The sequence below is a fragment of the Lobosporangium transversale genome, assembly GCF_002105155.1.
Source record: "Lobosporangium transversale strain NRRL 3116 chromosome Unknown BCR41scaffold_79, whole genome shotgun sequence".
In the NCBI taxonomy this organism is placed as follows: Eukaryota; Fungi; Mortierellomycota; class Mortierellomycetes; order Mortierellales; family Mortierellaceae; genus Lobosporangium; species Lobosporangium transversale.
In genome coordinates, this window is record NW_019029057.1 from 31,460 (window position 1) to 50,706 (window position 19,247).

At 38.5% G+C, this 19,247-nt stretch overlaps 2 protein-coding genes across 2 annotated transcripts; one reads left to right on the forward strand and one right to left on the reverse strand.

Moving 5' to 3' along the window:
- Nucleotides 1–8,834: 8,834 nt before the first annotated feature.
- Nucleotides 8,835–12,797, forward strand: BCR41DRAFT_426791 (armadillo-type protein). The gene is made up of 10 exons (XM_022030779.1): nucleotides 8,835–8,963; nucleotides 9,107–9,139; nucleotides 9,301–9,446; nucleotides 9,567–9,667; nucleotides 9,796–10,060; nucleotides 10,161–10,367; nucleotides 10,493–11,217; nucleotides 11,300–11,475; nucleotides 11,580–12,101; nucleotides 12,234–12,797. Exons 1-10 carry the CDS (start codon nucleotides 8,900–8,902, stop codon nucleotides 12,614–12,616), a joined length of 2,622 nt encoding a protein of 873 aa, XP_021875463.1. The 5' UTR covers nucleotides 8,835–8,899; the 3' UTR covers nucleotides 12,617–12,797.
- Nucleotides 12,798–12,850: 53 nt separating this feature from the next.
- BCR41DRAFT_364967 (N-acetyltransferase B complex non catalytic subunit-domain-containing protein) lies at nucleotides 12,851–17,404 on the reverse strand. Its single transcript, XM_022026092.1, has 16 exons — nucleotides 17,222–17,404; nucleotides 16,989–17,074; nucleotides 16,748–16,886; nucleotides 16,495–16,613; nucleotides 16,314–16,388; nucleotides 16,130–16,229; nucleotides 15,842–16,043; nucleotides 15,528–15,727; nucleotides 15,098–15,403; nucleotides 14,875–14,964; nucleotides 14,658–14,768; nucleotides 14,406–14,575; nucleotides 14,234–14,281; nucleotides 13,941–14,100; nucleotides 13,070–13,857; nucleotides 12,851–12,977 (listed from the first exon to the last, which is right to left on the reverse strand). Exons 1-16 carry the CDS (start codon nucleotides 17,265–17,267, stop codon nucleotides 12,876–12,878), a joined length of 2,742 nt encoding a protein of 913 aa, XP_021875464.1. The 5' UTR covers nucleotides 17,268–17,404; the 3' UTR covers nucleotides 12,851–12,875.
- Nucleotides 17,405–19,247: the final 1,843 nt, after the last annotated feature.

Here is a 19,247-nt window from a genome sequence, read left to right on the forward strand (position 1 = left end):
AAGAAAGAAAAAAAAAGGTAGACAATAAAGAAAAAGAGAGAAAGGAAAGTAAGTCAAAACGAATCGAGTATCGAGTATGATTAGAAAATAAAAAGGGTTGAAGGATGAAAAGAGAGAGAGAGAGAGAAAAAGACGAAGAAGAAGGGAAGCCCTTTTTGGTCCTATTTGAAAGGAGTATGAGAGGAAGAGACGAAGAGAAGAAGAGGAAGAGATAGTGTGCAAAGCGGGCTGAGTAGAAAGAGAGAAAAAAAAAAAAAAAAAGAAAAATTGGAGGGGAAAGGTGCGAGTATTTATTATTTGCACAGTGATGAGTAAGTGGTGAGTAAAGTGTATGAGTGATTTATAAAAGATTGTTCGATAAATATCCCAACTAGTGCAAAGTGCCATGGATGGAAATGGAACAACAAAAACCAAGACAAAAACATTAGAGACAAATGGGGTCAGCAGAGCACGCCATGTTATGACGAAGACTACAGAGTGAATGGGGCAATGTGTTCTGTATATATTATTCAAATGCAAATATGCAAACAACCATTTCTTTTCTTTATTTTATTTGCACCAGTCTAGCCCATGTTTACTCTCTCTTATTCTATCTATCTCCCGATTCAATTGAATCTTTACAGCAGAGTAAACAATTTATCCCTACAACCTTGTTTTTTATAGACCAAGTGATATGACATATCATACGTTTTGTATATGCATTCATACATTTATATTTATATTGCAGGTATACATGCTAATATTATATTGTATGCATCTATAGAATAGCATGTCTTATTTCTTTTGCTTCTTTTGGTCGCGTCCTCATATATATTTTGAATAGACTTTGAATGTATTGGCGTCCAATAAGAACAGGTTGTAGCAGTTTCGTCACGGGGTAGATAGTAAGAATCAGCCACCAAATCAGCTCAATCATAAGAAGGCATGTATAAATATATATATTGTATGGAGTATGTATTTTCACAACATATATATATACATATTCAATATAAGACCAAACACGAAACATGCTCTGAGTGGTTCCCCCCCTTTTGGGACAATGAACAGAATAGGCAAATGAGCAATATGAAGTTGTAGAAACACAAAAAAGAAGAGCACAAGCAAAATAATTCTCACCACAGTAATAATAATAATAATATAATTTTAAATGGCAGTGATAAGCAAAGAACAAAATAGAAGGAAAAAGAAAGAAAAAAACGATACGCCCAATCAATCGCAAGAGAACGGAGAAAAGATGCAATTGACTATGTTAATGCACACAATTGGGCAACAATAATGGCGGCAAACGGGTTAAACATGTTCATCCGTTACTGATATCTGCTCACACGCAGCCAACTAGAAAGAAGTAAATGTGTGCAAGTGTCTATACTTTGTATCTGTAAAGCACACGCGATATTAATAAGGACAACGCAATAATAGGAGAGAAGGAACCATTTTACAATTTTTTGAGCAATGGAGGCAACTAAAGAATGAGACCAGTCCTATTCAGAATAGACAGGCATGCAAGTCAACAGTTACCCCAGTCTGCAAGAGGAAGGGGAAGAAATAAAAAGTACAGAGTAAAAAGAAACTGTTTGTCTCATCCTTCTTCCTCCATAGGGCAATCTCAGCCATCAAAATCAAAATTATATTAATTATTAGACACTAGAAAATGAAAGATTAAAATCGTGTGTATTAGCTCAAATACAGACGCGTTTCTGGCTCGCCTCATAGACGTTTCAAGTAGCAGTCCCCACATTCACCCTCCTCCACTCCCCACTTTCTTTTTCGCTCATATAATCATTCTCTTACATTAGTACCTTCGTAGCTTGTCATTTTTCTTGCTTAGTGATCCTCAAAATGTACTTGATAAAACAACTAAAAAAGGCGGTGTGGGCTAGACAAATCTAGAAAACGAAATAAACAAAAAAAAAAAAAAAAAGGGAGAGCAACAAACAAGATACACATGGCGCTGCACGGCACGGCATGGCATGGCATGGACCCATTCTGATCTAGTTTCTTGTCTGTTAGCCAAACATCGAGGGAGGACAAAACAGGAGAGTGCACCTTGTCAGTCAACGAAAGCCCTTCAGCTCTCATCCTTCGATTGCCTCCTTTTTTTTTTTTGTTTTAATTTCAAGCAAGAAGAATGGGATGGATTGATGTTGACTGACAAAAAGAGCATCCTCTCCGTCTCGTGGTGTGTATACAAAGCATCAAGGATAACGGTTAAAAAAAAAAAAAAAAAAAAAAAACTGCTTTCTATCTGACTAAACTAGTACGAATCACATTAGAACCATCTCAACTGCCACAAAGCCAAAGGTCAACGGACCCTTCTCTCGTTTCTTTTCCTTTCTTTCAACCTAAAAAAGAAGACTTCGTTGGGCACATGCCCCTTTCCCTTCAATGGCGTGGTTTTTAGAATCTTGAACATGTGTAGAGATGCTCAATTGCAAATTATTTAACATCAACATCAACAAGATAAATATACAAATAATTAGTCTACAAAAAACAAAAACAATCAAATGGTTGCTTCGTAAGTCGTAACCGACATGTTTATCATGATGCAGTAGTCCTTTTTTTTTCCCTCCTTTCCATTTGTTGCGCCAATGCTGCTCAACGGGAGAGAATGGAGATGAATGAATAATGGTACGACATTAAAAAAAACAAAGACAGGGTCAAGGACAGGAAAGCTTTGTTTTTTTAGCACGCATAAATCAACGAGCTTTTTTTTTTTTTTTTTTTTTTTTTTTAATATGAGTTCACACTAACCATAAAAAAATATCCACCACCATTGAAACATCCACATACATCCATGTCTACTATCTTTGTTTAGAATCCTTCAGCTTGTTCACCACAAGAACAATAAACCTTGCTCCTAAATCATTGCAAATTTCTTTGTTTCTGTTTTTGATTGCAACCTGTCTGGCGCTAAACCTCACGAAATTTTCATCTGAGAAAACGGAAATGAGCAAGTGAGGAAGGAGAAGGGGGAAGGAGAAAGAAGGAGGAGGAGAGGAAGGAAGTAAGATGACGACGATGACGAACAGAAAAAAAAAAAAAAAGCAGAGCAAGAAAGTAGGAACAAAAACCTCCGTCTTTTTTTATTATTATTTTTTTGTTTGCATCTAGTGTTCGTCCATAAACAACACTATTATTTATTTCAGCCAGAAAGAGTGTTATTGACTGAGCGCCATTTTTTTTAATTTGCTGTGCCTAAGCGGTCCTTTGGTACTACCTCGAGAAAGAAAAAAAAAAAAAAAAAAAAACACGTCCTAACGCGCCATTTCTCCTTCTTTTCTTTGGTCAAAGAAGACAAGATAGACAATTGCTGCTGTTCTTTACGAACTGTAGCTATCTACAAGCATTTACTCCTTTATACATTTCGTTTGATAGCGAGGCATAGATTTTGCTCAAATCTACTATCTTCTCTACATGCACACTAGCAACTTCATACGGGAAGGCCTTTTGAAAAAAGAATAGAAAAAGCCTTTGCCAGAATGCATGTGTTTAACCAAAGGGCCTACTCATGTTAAAGTTGATTCTTCCCAGCTTGACATTCAGACAAATATGCATCAAGTGTTTGTAATATACTCTCTGCTCGTATAAACCTATATCCCATGCAAACTGCATAACCTTTTCGCCATAAAGTTCTTTACTATGATCCCAAGTGAGTGCAATGAGAGAGGTGAGAGTGAAGGGGAAGAGGATGGGACGAATGAGCTCTCATCAACATTAATCAATAGAGCCAAACAAATATGCATGTTAAAGCAAGGGCAGTGGACAAACAAGGCTAGTCCGAAAAGGTTCGCAGACGAACAATCTCGCACCGAAAAACACACTCACGCATAAACAAAAAGGCCCATCAGAGGCAGAGGGAGAGAGAGGGCGTGAAAAAGACATGAAGAAAAAAGATGCTGCATGCAGGTTTTGGTGGGATAAATCCTGTAGCGTGTTCCCTAAACATGCCTTTTTTTGTTTTTCTTTCCCTTTAGTCTGCGTTAAATAAAATTGGGGAATGTCAGTATTTTTTCAGCTTTTTGTTGAAGACATGTTCAAGATACCTTGCATCTTGGGATCACGCTGAATGTGCGAGTGTACTTTCTCGTCTTTCCCGAACAGGCTTTTTCCCTATAGCCTCTCCTTGTCCCTGAAGGACGTTTCTAGATTTTACTCTCCTTTTTTTCTTTCTTTTTTTTTTTTTTTTTTTCCTTTTTTCTTTGTGCTTGCATAGAGAGACAGGAAAATAAAGAAAAGGCATTAAACGCGTCCTTTTGGCAAACAAGACAAAGTCAACTCTGCTTTAAAAGGGCTCACAAATATGGTTTGTAAAAAGAGGAACCGAAATCTTGGAAGACCCAAAACAACAGAACAATGTGACCTGATGAAAATTGTCCCTTTACCCCCACAAGACTTCACAAAGTCAAGTGTTATCCAGACTACATGTTTATACATGAACCCATATTATACACAAATAGAATCACTAGGGTCACTTGGCCTTTATCGCTGCAACTTAAAGTAAATAATAATAATAATAATAATAGTAGTAGTAGTAGTAGTAGTAGTAGTAGTAGTAGTAGTAGTAATAGAGTAGTTAAATAATAATAACAGTGAGGGAAGACTTTGTAGTACATTGTACATAATAAAGATATTGTAGGCGCATACCACAGGCATGGTTTAGCATACCTTCATGCCCTACCTCCTTCCCCTTCCCCTTCCCCTCCCGCCTCCTCCAGATGACGAACTATACGCATTATTCCTGCTCTGCTGTCCCTATACATCCACACACTTTCTCCCTCTCTTTTTCCGTCCTTTATTATTTCGTCCCTTTTTTTAAAAAAAAAAAAACGCGTGTGTGTGAATGCCGAAGAGTATCAATAATCCTACAAAATAATTGAGGGATTGAGGAGAGGAGGGAAGGAGAAAAGTACTCCTCGCCTCCTGTCCTTTTTTTACCCCAAAAACAAACAGCTCTCAATCGTAGTTTCTCTCCCCTTAATGTAATTCTCGATGGATGTAAACAAACCTGAAGGAAGACTTTTAAAAAAAGAGGTAATAGCGTCCCCTAATATAGTTAGTATACATATGAATGTATATATTTATGTATACATCTATATTATGCATGTTGCGCGTGGCATAGTCTTTTTGTTTGACCACAGGACCTGCCTCTGCTGAAAAAAAAAAAAAAAAAAAAAAAAAAAAGGACATTGTAGAATATGAGAAGATCAAGGCGATAATCTACAGCTCAACACATATCTAACATGCAGCAATTTTTTTTTTTTTTTTTTTTTTTTTTTGAATAGGGTAAAAAAAATAAGCAAGGAGAAAGGAAAGAAATCAAGCTTTTCAACCGTAAAGTGTATATAACTCTTTATGCACCTTTTTATTATTATTATTTTTGTTTGGTAAAAGCTGAACAATTAATGCCAACCTTTACTATGCTATTCACTATGCTGTAGATCGGATCAAATTCGAGGAAAAAAAAAAAAAAAGGAACGCGCCGCCATCTAATTGCAGGAATCAAAGTATATATGAATAAGGTATTAAAATAAGTATGTACTGTAAGTAAATAAATTACCCGACACTATTTTTCCTCTTTACTTTCTGCCAACATTCCAAGCGCGAAATAATTTTTCCCAAGGAGAGAGAAACGAGCAGACAGAACCAACCAAGGGTATGCATGACGCAAGGCTATGATGAAGTGTCTCATTGTTGGAGTTCTACGTAACCAGTATTGCACATAATCGGCCAGTGCCCTAATAGGGTGTAAGGCATGGCAAATACGCTACATTTCATCTCCTAGAACGATTCACATAGAAATTTAGGTACATGTACTTGGCATACTAGGTCAAACACGTAGCACCACCAAGGTTTATTATCGCTACTATTTTCCTGAACAGAATAGTTATTAATGAACGAATGAAATGATGAAAATAAAAATAAAAACATTAGTGTGTCCCTTGATTCTTGACAAAGAGAGTTTAGGAAAGAGGACGAAATTTACATGGGAACTATCCCCCCTATTTTTCCAACTGGCCCACATGTTCATCATAGCGCCCGGGCAGGCTGGCAAATTGGCATATAGGCACATTAATATGGATATTAAGAAATCGGAACATCGTGTTCCCTGGATTAAATATCGCATCTTGATAAGCTTTTTCAAAAAGAAAAACAAAAAACAATAGACAAATGAATTTGTTACAAAGCTCTCTGCCTCTTCTTAATTTTCCCTATTCGCCACATCACGCACAGGCTTTGAAAACAATCATCATAATAATTGTATGGTGGTCAACAGAGAGAGAGGGTACAGTATATGTGGGTATGAGAGAAAGGAGGCATCTTAAAAATGTGCCTTCTCGGCTCAAGAGTCCTCCACCAATCCATTGTTAACACTATATGAGTAAGATTAAGATGCAATATTATACCAAAGTTGATTTTGCTTTGTTGACACGACAAAGATAACAAAGCTTTCAAGGGGACTTTTGTTCAAATTTATTGCCGCCATTTAGCCAGCTAACGAATAAAATGAAGAGGAGTCATCTTCTTACATTTTTTCTCATCAAATGAGGAAGGCGGAGGAAGGGGGAGGGGCGAACTGTTTATGCAAGCTCTTTGCTCTTCCTGAGTGGCCCCTTTCTTTTTCTTTTAAACATCATGAACATGGACCACACATCATGAAAGCTATAGATAATCCATTAACCAATAGTGTTATTAACTCGTGTTTTCCGTCCGTTAGGATGACTCTTTTTTTTTTTTTTTTTTTTTTTTTTTTTTACCTGGCTCTCTTCTCTCTTCAACAAATAGAATAAACTTGCATGAATGATGGTGTTGATTATGTACGCATCGGATACATCTAGTGTTTACAAGGAATAAGGGATATGTTTTTGTTTGAATACTGTTGTATCATTTCATTGTGTGGAGTGGTGGTGCAATAGAAGGAAGGGATGAGTTTGGGCGTAGTCTGAGTCTGTTTGTTCACCACCCACACAAGAATAATAGTACATTATTAACAGCCAGTCGAAGCAAAGCGTGTGATGCTCATACGACAGACAAACAAACAAAACAACAAATAAAACAAATCCACGAACGAAACGAAACAGCCCGAGAAGTAAAAAAAAAAGCAGAAACCTGATCATGTGTTTAAAAGTAAACGCTGACATGAACGACTCTCTTCTGCCCATTCCTAATAGTATTTTATTGCCCGACTTCCTGGAAGGAAGATTATGCGGTCATTTGAATAGAGAAGCTCAAATCCAACTGTGTATGTTTTAGAATGGCCCGTTTAGTCAGTATAGTTTGAGCCTTGTAAAACTTAGCCCAGAAACCCTATTTGTTAATATGAAGATCCAGGGTATGAACTTTAACTTCAATGCCATTGCTAGTAAAAGAAAAAAACGACAACTAGAGAAGCAAACAATGACAGAGAGCAAATGTTTGCTTTCTAGAATCTTCGTCTCTTTCAATACAATAAAACATCCATCCCATCTCCAACTCCACCATCACATAAACGGCGCACAATTCAAGTCAAGTTTCAGAGAGCCCATTTATCTTTCTGCATTCATTCTGCATGATGATGATTCTGTTGGTATAAATTGATTGATTGATTATATACTTTAATATCACACTAAACACGTTTCCATCTGCCTTTGCCCTTTCTTTCCCCTTACTCTTTCGGCTTTCATTCTGAGCCTTTGATATAGAAAGAAACAAGAGTCACGTGTATGTCTCTGATGTTAGTCTTAGTATATACCTTGATTGGTATCTGTTTACAAAAGCATTCTCTTGCTGCAACAATGACCATTTACATAAAGATCTTACAAAACCAATAATAATCTTTTAGCAAGAACATCCAGCAGCAAGTTGATTAGCATACTATTTCAGGAGCTGGTAGAATTGCCTTTTTTGTTTTTTGTTTTTTTCTTTTTTCTTTTGACGTGAATGGCTTTCTAAAGAATGAAAGCTTGATCAACCCCTTCTAGGAGAATCTTCCCAACTCCCTGAACAGATGTTATTGATATAGATACTACCACTAATTGAAAGCGAGAAGTAAGTCTTTCAAGCGGTGCTATTGCTATCTCGGCTTTTATTTTTTGTACCTTGTTTTTCAACCGGGCAAAAAAAAAAAAAAAAAAAAAAAAAAAACGCTCACTTGAATCGGATAAAGATGGGAACAGAGACCCCAAGAAAGAGAAGCTGTTACAGAAAGTGTTCCCAAGGCTCAATGAATCCGGTATCACTTCCTTTCTCCTTCTTCTGCATTCTTGTCATCAACAGATGGGCAAGTCAACTCAGACAGGAGCAGACGAGGGACAGAGGTTTACTACCAATATGCCGAATCACTCCTGATGAGCAAGTCAATTATCCAGGTATGACTGGGACTTGGAACCAGTGGTCCTATTCGAATAGATATCTAAATTCGAATGGTTCGAGCCATTCGGACCGAGCCATTCGAACCATTGGCACAATAGGAAATGATAATATTAAATTTGTGTTTGTAGTGGTTTTATCGATGAATTTTTTTGATTGGATGCGATAATATAATGACCGTGCTTACGCTACGCGTAACAATGCTACCTTTCATCAGTGCTCCTATTCGAATCATTCGAACCATTCAAACCATTCGCGTCATTCGAATCGATCCAGGATAGGGCTTATTCGAATCGATTCGAATAGGAGCACTGCTTAGAACGCGTCGTTTTTGTATCGCTTAAGGGCTTTATTAAGCCAAAATTACATCATAGAATTTAGAATAGTGCACTTGTTGTCGTGACTATCAATTGCTTCTAAGAGTAACAATGGCTTGGAACGCACAAACCACTGGGAGTCATGTAAAAAAAAAAAAAAAAAAAAAAAACATTCGGCACCATCAATTTTCTTTTTGTCCTCATCTTAAACACAAAGGAAGGAGAAGCAGGACCACATGGACTATAGAAGAAACAATAATCAAGGGAGCGGGGGACCTGACAGAAATAGGAATAACTATGGTACGCCTGGGTCAGATTTATTGATTAAATACAAGAGATTGTCAACTCAACGCGATTTTTTTTATTCTTTGAATGGATGGACACGTGTCTGCTCACGACATGTTAAACTCATTCTTTTATTTCTACTTATTTTTGGTATACAGGTGGTGGACGTCCATATGATCGTAATGATAAAGGTAAGAAGAGATAAAAAAAAGGCGTGGTATGACAAAGACGCGTGGTCTAATTTTTTAAAAAAAAACAGCCAAAGCCTTTAATTTTACTCTGCTACTTTGATCTATATGAATTTTCTAATCTCTTTGATTTTCCTCATTGATGATAACAACAACTTCTATAGGAGGAAGAGGCGGCGGAGGTGGATATCGTAGACCATACGAAAGAAACAGACATGATCAACGTGATAGAGAGCAAGATCGAGCTCAGGAGGAGGTCAATGACATTGAAAAGCGCCTTGGAGGGCTTATTATTCGCGTTGGAGACAAGGTAACAGTCTTTCAATGAAATGGAACATGGATAAAGATGAAAAGATATGGGTCCTGGTTATGGACTGAAATATGATTGACTAATAGTCTCTTTTTTACTTATGGACTATTGAACCACTAGATCACGCCAACTCTGGAAACTAATCTGAATACGCTCGCTGGGATTCTGGACAATGACTATGCAAAGCATTCAGCTACCATTCTGAAATCTTTGAAAGCATGGTATGATGTTGGTTAAGAGTTGATCCATCTCTTAGCTTTCTTTATATATACCACTCGCTTCAGGAGCCTTATATGCACAGCACTCTAAATTCATATTTTGATTTCTTTCTTTCATCATTTCAACCCAGCATCTTGGAATTGCCCATGAAATCCGCCATCTATGGAACATTGACTGGATTGTTGAATGCCAAAAACATGCAGACCGGAGGAACTATTGTCACTATGGCATCAGATCTGCTTCAGGATAACCTAGCAAAGCATCAGTGGAGGAATGTTAAGCTACTATTGCGGTTTTTTGGCGAGCTGGTGAATGCAAACGTTATTTTGCCAACCACTTTGTTGAATGTTATGAACCAATTCCTCGCAGTCCTTGAGGAAGAAACTGTTATCAGAGTAAGTTGAATAGAGAAGGAAGAGGATAAGACTATGCAAATTGGATCTAAGCTGGGATATATGGATCTGATGATTTTTTTTTCTTAACAATATCCTCTAGGCTCGCGCTGATTGCGCTGTATACTGTGTGCTCGCCACTCTCCCTTGGTGCGCAGCAGATATGCGCGATCGTAACCCCCATGATTTTGAGAAAATTCTAGGAAGGATCGAGGATTATATGCTTGCACGAGAAGAAGGAGGTGGCGCCGAGGGCTTTGAAATCACAAAGGTGTTTAAGGATTCTGACTGTCCGTATATCCAGGAAGAGGTAATGTACAAGGAAGTAATAAATGTATTTTTCAGGATGCTGGTGTAGTTAATTTGAACTACATTTTTTAACAGATCACTATTTTATCTCCTACCTTATTATATTTGTATATTTTGCCTTACTAGCCTCTAACATTATTGTGGAAGCAGATTCAGAACTTGCAAAAGGATGATTGGGATGTGTCTATTTTGATCAAGCCTTCACAGACATTTGATGCAGTCTTAGGAATGGCGTCTCAACATGAATTGCCGCCTTTTGTCTTCCCACCACATACTGACACGATCTCATACTACACCCCCGCACCTTTGCTCAGAATCTTTTTGAGTGAAGATGAAGAACAACAAAACTCTCTTCCAGATCCATATTCCATTGCCCATTTCATTGTCCGCGACAACTTGACGGATGTACTTTGCCTGTTTGAAATTAATCGAAAGGAGTGTGCAAAATATCTGTTCATGGTTCAATATTCTTATGTGATTGGCACATTTGCAGACTCAACAGCTGCTGCTGCAGCCGCCGCAGCTGCAGCCGCCAACAATCCAGTAGCAGAAGATATGGAAACAGATGTACCAACAGGTCCTGGATGGTCAGTGGATCAAGTATTGGCAGAGGTCATCTTCACAGAGCTGTTCAAGTTGCCTAAGCCAGAATTCAAAACTGTGTATTATGCATCACTCTTGGTCGAAGTTTGCAAATCCTTCCCAGATAGTTTCCCAGCAGCCTTGGCTGTCGCTATTAATCGCCTCTTTGACAGACTGCCTTCCATGGATATTGAATGTGCACATCGGTTCTGGACCTGGTTCAGTCATCATCTTAGCAATTTTGGATATCTCTGGGACTGGAATCAATGGTAACGTCAACAGGATTCGCTTTATTCTTATTTCCATTTATAAATCACTTGACTCAACAAACTTATTGCGAATTTTTGATAGGGCTGCTGCGCTTGAAGTACCTTTTGATGATCCAAAGTCTGTCTTTATTCGTGAGACATTAGAAAAGACTATCCGTCTGTCATATTTTGAACGCATTAGAGAGGCTTTACCAGAGGAGTTTCAAAAGATGATCCCTGCAGAGGCGCCTGGCCCATCGTGGAAGTTTGAGAATCCAGGTATTTTTTTTTTTTTTTTTTTTGCAGTTCTTTTGATGCGTTGGAATACCGGAGTTTGTGCTGGAAACTAATTTTTTTTAATTTTTTTTTATAATATTTTACAGAACATCCATATCACGCAATGGCCTCTGCAGTGTTAAACTCCCTTCGGGCCAAAAACTCGATTGAACAGATTGAACAAACCTTAGAGAGTATGAAGAACGCACCACGACTTGAATCGTTAACAATGACGGAGCGTGAGGATTTTATTCGGGAATTATTTACAGAGTGTGTGTTGATGTTGGGATCCAAGTCCTTTTCTCATGTCTTGAATGTGATTGAACGGTATCTGACGATTTTACAACGGTTGAATGGCACGCCGGAGGCACGTCTGCATACAGTGAAGATTGTAGCCCAATTCTGGAGAAACAACACACAGTTTATGGGTATTCTATTGGACAAGATGTTGAACTATCGTGTCGTAGATGCAATTGCAATTGTGAAATGGGTATTTGAGCCCGAAGTATGGCAGAATGAGTGGCATCGAAGCTTTGTTTGGGATATTTTGAAGAATACGCTTAATAAAGTTATTTCAAGAGTGGCTCAGGTCAAGGACAAGCTCGCTGAAGTACGCAAGGAATTTGAAGGTACAAATCAATGCCGTCATTACTATTACCATCACCATCACTTCTATCTTTACAAAAGAAAAAGAAAAAAGCGCTTATTGATGTCTTTATTTATTTATTTTTTTTTATTTTTTATTTTTATTTTTTTTTTAGCTGTACCGCCCACAAAGTCAGCAGAAGTCGTGCAGGGTGTCGAAAACACATTATCGATTGTGAATCGTGAACAAAAAGAGGTGTTTTTGACACTTTATCAAAAGTTTGTAGCGATTTTACAATCCAAGTTGAAAGAGATCGAAGGCTTGAATCCAGGCTCGGAAGAGTTGGAGCAAAAAACTCGTTCTTATCAGATTGGTCAAGGCTGGTTCCTGGAGGTGGGTCGTCGTTATTCTAAAGAGGTGGCCACATTTTCAAGTACATTGGATGCAATTGTTTTCTCTGCAGATAGTGAGGCAGGTGAACCGATTGATCCACGTATCATCAATATCTTTCAGGAGATCTGTCGTATGGAGATTGGACGTTCTGTGGAGATGAACTAAAGAAGAAGAAAAAAAAAGAAAAAAGAAAAAGCTCCAAAGCATCGTATCTATTCGTGTGGAAGCCGTCCCCCTACTCATCGCTCTCTTCATAAAGATTAATCACTTTAAATATTATTTATTTTTTTTTTCATACGCATCCATGCATTTATTCAGTGCATATGTTCAATGTACACAAATGCCGATTCCTTTTTTTTTTTTTTTTTTTTTTTTTTACATTTTTATATAAAAACTATCCGAATGTCTAGTCCATTATAAACTCTTAGACAGCTCTAGAGATTGCTTGTTGCTGAAGGTTGATAAGACTATTCATCCAGCTTGCCCCAATCTTGAGGGTCAATTCCTCAATCTGAGTTTGGTGCGCCTAAGCAGCAAAAAAAAAAAAAAAAAAAAAAGAGAGAAAAAATTAACCAAAATGTTTTTACGTGAAATAGTTGAGATAAAAGAGTAACTTACAGGAGTACGAACAAAATCAATGGCGGATCCATCACAAAGCTCGTAGAGTAAACCAGACTTGATCCTATCCGGCTTGACCACATTTCTCAAAACAGTGACATCTGTCTGCACAACTTGTAGAGCTTGTCGACACTGTGCCATAAAGTCCTGTACAACAACGTTCACAGGCTTGAAGATCGACTTTTTGTTAGCCTTATTAGCAATGAGGTTAAGGAAACTTTGGTTCGAGACATTCAAATAAGTAACCGTCTCGACCACCATAGTGAGCACATGGAACGTTTGCCAAGACAACACGCCTATAGATTTGACAGGATCACGTTTTAAGAGTGCTCCAACTGCGGATAAATGTTCCTTAACTGTGGAAGCGGTCTTGGAAGGCTCTTCTTTAGTAGAGCTGTTGCTGTTCTGGGCTACAATGGCTGCAAAGAGAACCTGATAAGCTTTGGTAACTTGCAGCATGATCTGTCCAAGCTTGATCTCCTGCGTTGTTAATTCGCAATGTTGTTGCTGTTGATGGCCATCCGTACTATCCGCGGAAGAAGGAGGAGAAGTTGAAGATGAGATAAGGTTTTCAAGGGCAGTAATATGGTTCTCGTACTCGGCATTGACGGGTGAAAGGCAAGCCATATGTTTGAGCAATCGAGGCACGAGCGTGAAAAGGATCATCCATTGAAGATCCGGCTGTGGGGCAGGGCGGGTGAGGACCTCAACCGAAGTAGTGTCCTTAGGATTCCAGTTCAACATCACTGTAGTATCGCGATTGTCTATCCTCGACTCGCAGAATTGTGCTATTAAAAAAGGAAAGAGAAAAAAAGTAAGTCAGTATTTCCCATTGTTTAACGTTGAAAAAAGAGACAGTGCAATTACTTACCGTCGTATTTCAAATTGTCAACTTCCAATTCTTGAAGCCAAGCAATGACACGACTGACGGAATCCTCCTTGAGGATTTCAAGGCGAATTATTTCACGGTCTGCAATTATCTTTTGTAAAGAATTTTCAAGCCTTGATTGAAACTCGATGAACTCTTCCATCTAGGCCATAGATTTTAAAAAATATATGGTATGATATGAGAAAGCAGTGTCATTGCTTTCATTTTAACATTTCTCCTTATAGATATATCTGTATGTTTGTATACTAGATGCAATGATAAAAAAAGGAAATTACCTTTGAGAATGTTGAATATTTGTATGCTTGTAAAATCATTTCTGGGGTCTATAATAAAAAGTAAATATGAAAAAGATAAATAAGAAAGAAATTGTATGTTTCTGGAATGTCTCAGTAGTACAAGATCTTTTTTTTTTTCTTTTTTCTTTTTTTTTTTTTTTTTGTGCTATACCTCGGCTTCAGTGCTATGATAGATATCATGAGCACTATACAACTGAGCAAGGGCCAGATCGAATAATCCGAAGTTAGAAGCACGATCCGTGATAAAATGAGATAGGGTATCATGTTGTACATGCTTGATGGCCATGGTGTTGTAGATGTTGGTCGCACAGTTGTAGGCACCTAGATATTTATGCGGTTTATCCAAAATGAGTTAAAAGTTACAAAAACTAAGAAAAATAAGCAAAAAAAAAAAAAGGATTACCAAGAAGTTCATAAATACGGATCAGCACGAGCTTGATCTGATAGTTATGTTTGCTTTTGTTCAGAGCATGTTCCAGCATGAAAGTCGCATTCAGAAGTGGAAAGTAAGATTCTAAAAGGCAAGGAAAAGCACAAAAAAGTTAATACCAGGCAACGAGCCGACAGATAGATAGACGAAAACATTATATCGCATTGCAAGACTAGAAAAAAAGACTTACTAGTGTCCCTATGCAAATCGATCAAAAGATGAGCAGCCATAATGACATAATCGTCTCCATATTGACGCTCAGTTTCCTCAAGATCCTTGCCTACAAAACAAACAATCATGACAGTCTGTGAGCCCCCAGGGGATTGATAGCTCTAAAAAAAAAAAAAAAAAAAAAAAAAAAAAAGAACGCCTACTCGAATCGCATAAGATATAGTGATCATGTCAAAATTTACCAAAAGGAAGTGAATCCTCGTATAGTTTCCAAAACTTGTTCACAAGGGCTGTAGCTTCCGATGAGTTGAGCTGTGTCTGTTGTCCAACGAATCGTTCAAAACGTGCAATGTTGATCTGAACGGCAATTTCTTTAACAGTCTCGGGTTTATTGACCACTGATTCCCTCAATTTCTTGCAAAACTCCAGACTATCCTGGTTATCCAGGCTAGAGATGTAGATAGAGAGATCCTCGAAACAACAGGATTTGGAGCCAAATCTGTCAAAATATTCTATCATAAGCCTCATCACAGTTTCCTTGTTGTCTCCTATTAGAAAGTAATAAGAAAAGAAAAAATTTCCATAAGTTTCTACCTAATGTCCAAAATTTCATATAATGTACTTTGAGAAGACGATAAAAAAAAAAAAAAAAAAAAAAAAAAGAAAACTCACCAATCTTATCTTGAACTCGTTTTTCGAGCTCAATTTGAGCCAGGAATGGGCCACGCTTTGGATTTTTACCTTCTTTCTGAACAAGCTCAGAGAAAAATGTGCGTGCTTCTGTAAGGTTTTCTGAAGTCTTAAGGTCTGCATCTTGCACAGGGAGAAATATGGTATCAAAGTATTGAAGAATAGTTCTCCAATCGTCCGAACTACAAATTCATATGTATGCCATACCAATATAATAGTGCCAGTCAGCAGCTTGTTGAGCAACTTTCGATAAAGTAAATGATACTGGCGGAATAAAAAGTGTTTAGAATGCTTACTTGATCTCCTTGAGGATCTGAGCTGCAGCTTGCCTGGCATCATTCCAACGACCCACCTTGATCAGCAGGTCAATACGCAAAAACCGGAGCTCTACGTTTTCGATTGCTTTTGTTTTGACGCCGATTTCGCCTTCTAAAAGATTTAATGCATCCAAATAACGATCCTCCTGTCCCAATAGAATGATTAAATAGAGTTGTAGCTCTAACGTAAAGTAGTGAGGCCAATGCATAGTAAGCAACATAGTCTGAACTAAGTAGAATAAATTAGCACCCTTAAATAGAACATACCTTCGATGGTCTCGACCTTTCCTTCAGAATTCATCTTTGCCATCATGCGCTCTGCAAGTTGATAGAAAACAGCAGACTGACTGGTGGAGGATTTTTTGCCCTATCAGCATTAGTTTGGATTGTAAAGCATCGTAAGACCAATGTGAAGTAAACTTGTGTCTTTTTTTTATGACCGCAACTATACCTGAAGTGTAATGCTCATGATCGCCCAAAACATATACTTGGTCTTCTTGAAGTTTTTGTGAAGCTGAAGAGCAACCTTGATTCCATGTAGAATATAAATCGTAGTAAAGGTCAATATCAAATATTGGCCTTTATTTTAGAACAGTGAGCCGTCTTCCAATTTTAGTGATAGACATATATACCATTTGCTGTCCTTTGAAATCTAAAGTGCGAGCCAAGGACATAAACCATTGTGTAGCCAAGTTTTCGTTCTTTGGGTTGACTTTTGACGCATTCTCGTACAGTTTGATCATAGGTGCATCTAGAAATTGTATCCTCAGTTAGAGTAAGTACCGATAGGAAGAGACTTTCCTATGTTTTGGGATTAAAGACGTAACGCGGTTGATTGATGTCAAGTTGGAGTGACAGCATTGACCCCTATTCCCAGCCTCTTACATCTTCCTACAGCTCGAAGCACCATAGATAGAGTCCTTAAAGTAGCCTCATCCGTAGGTTTTGCCCATTGTATCTCTTCACAAAGTTGTAAAGCCTCATTTGTTTTTCCTGATCGTTCAAAGGATAGGGCTTTCAGCGCCTATAGTTTTTGATTTAATCAAGGTTATTCTATTAGCCACTTTCAACAAAGTTCTATTGACTCCCACAATCAATTGAGTCAAAATCCGATTTTTTTTTTTACCTTGACGATATGAAGGTCAGGCTGCTTCTTCAAAGCCTTATTACAAAGCTGAATGCTCTCCCTGTAATTGCCCACTTCCAGAGCATCTTTGGATAGGAGTGAATTGATTTTCAAAGATATTGGAAATTCGTTAGGTCTGGATATTCCATGGACGCAATAATGATAGCATATGCAATTAAGTCCGAGAAACGCGGACAGACAAAAATTGGCGCGCTAAGGATGATATGTTATACCATAAATAGGCTTAAGTTTCCTTTCTAGCTCCATATTAGATGCCATGCCTTGAATAATACCCGTGCCTTGCTGAGTGCTTTCGCCAGTCCAGAGATGTTGAATGTATACTTGAGATTCCTCAAACTGATCAGTAAATAAAAAAAAGGGGACCAGAGTTCGTGCATTTGAAGGGAGCGTATGTGCATCTATAGAACAATAGTGCTATTTCTAATTGGTGACAAATGTTTTTCAAGTGCAAGTAAAATACCCTGCGGCTTGTCCCGGAAACTCACGTGAGATCTGATAATTTTTTCATCAGATAAAAGTGTGTGTACAACCAAGTTATATGAAAAAAGATGAAGATGGACATACCAGAACGGTGGCCTTTCTATCTTTGTCACAAATAATACTCACGATACCGTACAAAGCATAAATGTAATCATATATACTTTGCTCTTTGTTCTCCGATCAACACTATTTCTCATCTCTTTTCTTTGTGCGTCATCTGGATTTATTTATCCATTCTTATTACTCATCCTTTTTATTTTACATCTCATTCATCCATTGATTTCCAATTGAACTGTAACTGATCGGGTGAGTACTTACTTACATCTCGAATTGTGCATTCGACCGTTTGTTCATGTCCGATTGCTCATGCTTTCTATTTTTTTTTTTTTTTTCTGCTTACTTGTGCTCACTCATGCTCGCTTCCGTTTGACCTTTCTTTGTCATTCTATTTTTCTGTACACAACCACCCAACTGCTGTCCCAATTCTTATTCTCCGTTCCTTTCCTCCATTTATTTTTAATAAACGTCGTCCCACACATCTTTGCCCTCTTCACAAACACACATACACAGAAGATTCACACAGTTCTCTCCCTCAGATCCCATTACTCTTCTATTTCTTGCTGGGGGGACTACATGCGCTACTCTCTCGGCCTCTCTCGTCGCGTCTAAAGCAACTCCTCCGCAGTGTGGCCATCATGAGCCACTATCGCCCTTCTTCATCTCTATTTGTCCCTCCTTCACCTCCATCGCGCGTTCGATATCTAAGGCAGCAACATGATCAATGCCACTATCAACAGCAACAGCAGCAACAGCAGCAGCAAAAGCCTCCAACTCCACTTTATACCAGAAATCACACCGAGTCTTCTACCTCGTCTTGCTCCACTTTACCTTCCCCTGCTACATCTCCTGCTCCCGTCAACTCATCGCTCTTTCCGAGACTATGCAATCCTACTGTGGCATCTGCCCATGATCCGAATAAAGTCATGTATGCCTCGACACGCGGCGAGATAACAGGTATAAGTGGTAATATGAGTACTGGTAACAACAGTAATAATTCCATTATCAACGATGTGACTACGCGATCATCACCTAAGCTCATTCATGATCGTAACAAGATGCACTCTCCACATCCTGGTCAACTTTCATCGCTGAGCAGCATCTCTGACCGACCGTCAATACCACCGGTGTCGACATCAATATCAACCTCAGCATCATCAGCATCATCATCCTTTTCAACCCCTATTCCTGCACGTCCCAACTATCTGTCAATACCACCATCTCACATCTCAACTTCATCCTATCTCGCCTCAACAGACTTGGACTCATCTCCACACGACTCAAGACGAACGTCAGTATCAGATTCCTTCTCAAGCCGTCTCATGGCCAAGAATAAGGAGTCTGTCCAGACCCGATTAAACATATCAGAGGATGAAGTGGTGGATATTGAGTCATGTATTGACAATCCAGTCCTTGCGCCCCTCGGCCGCCATGTTAACAAGCGCCGGTCTCCAAAGCGATCAGATAAGGGTCATGTAGACATCAACGTGATCCATCCAACATCATCATCGACATTCATTCAGGAACAAGAGCGTGACACCAATGCTCCTGTTACATCCCTCATTCTGCGCCGCAGACGCCTCGACTGTGCTCAGCTTGATGAATACCTCAAGAACTTACAGCCCACACTTGACCCCTATACGATGAGCACACTCCAGAGTCCGTTGCTCCATCTCTCAGAGCTTGATCTCTCGCGGAATA

What these genes read in the sequence shown, in the direction of transcription:
- BCR41DRAFT_364967 (XM_022026092.1), bottom strand. Translation starts at nt 17,267, where the DNA reads ATGGCATCTAATATGGAGCTAGAAAGGAAACTTAAGCCTATTTATG. An exon ending in AAAGGTCGAGACCATCGAAG is followed by an intron (nt 16,044 to 16,129) that starts GTATGTTCTATT and finishes ACTTTACGTTAG; the next exon opens with AGCTACAACTCTATTTAATC. An exon ending in CCGTATTTATGAACTTCTTG is followed by an intron (nt 14,576 to 14,657) that starts GTAATCCTTTTT and finishes ATAAATATCTAG; the next exon opens with GTGCCTACAACTGTGCGACC.
- BCR41DRAFT_426791 (XM_022030779.1), top strand. Translation starts at nt 8,900, where the DNA reads ATGGACTATAGAAGAAACAATAATCAAGGGAGCGGGGGACCTGACAGA. An exon ending in AGGAAGAAACTGTTATCAGA is followed by an intron (nt 10,061 to 10,160) that starts GTAAGTTGAATA and finishes AATATCCTCTAG; the next exon opens with GCTCGCGCTGATTGCGCTGT. An exon ending in CTCTGGGACTGGAATCAATG is followed by an intron (nt 11,218 to 11,299) that starts GTAACGTCAACA and finishes AATTTTTGATAG; the next exon opens with GGCTGCTGCGCTTGAAGTAC.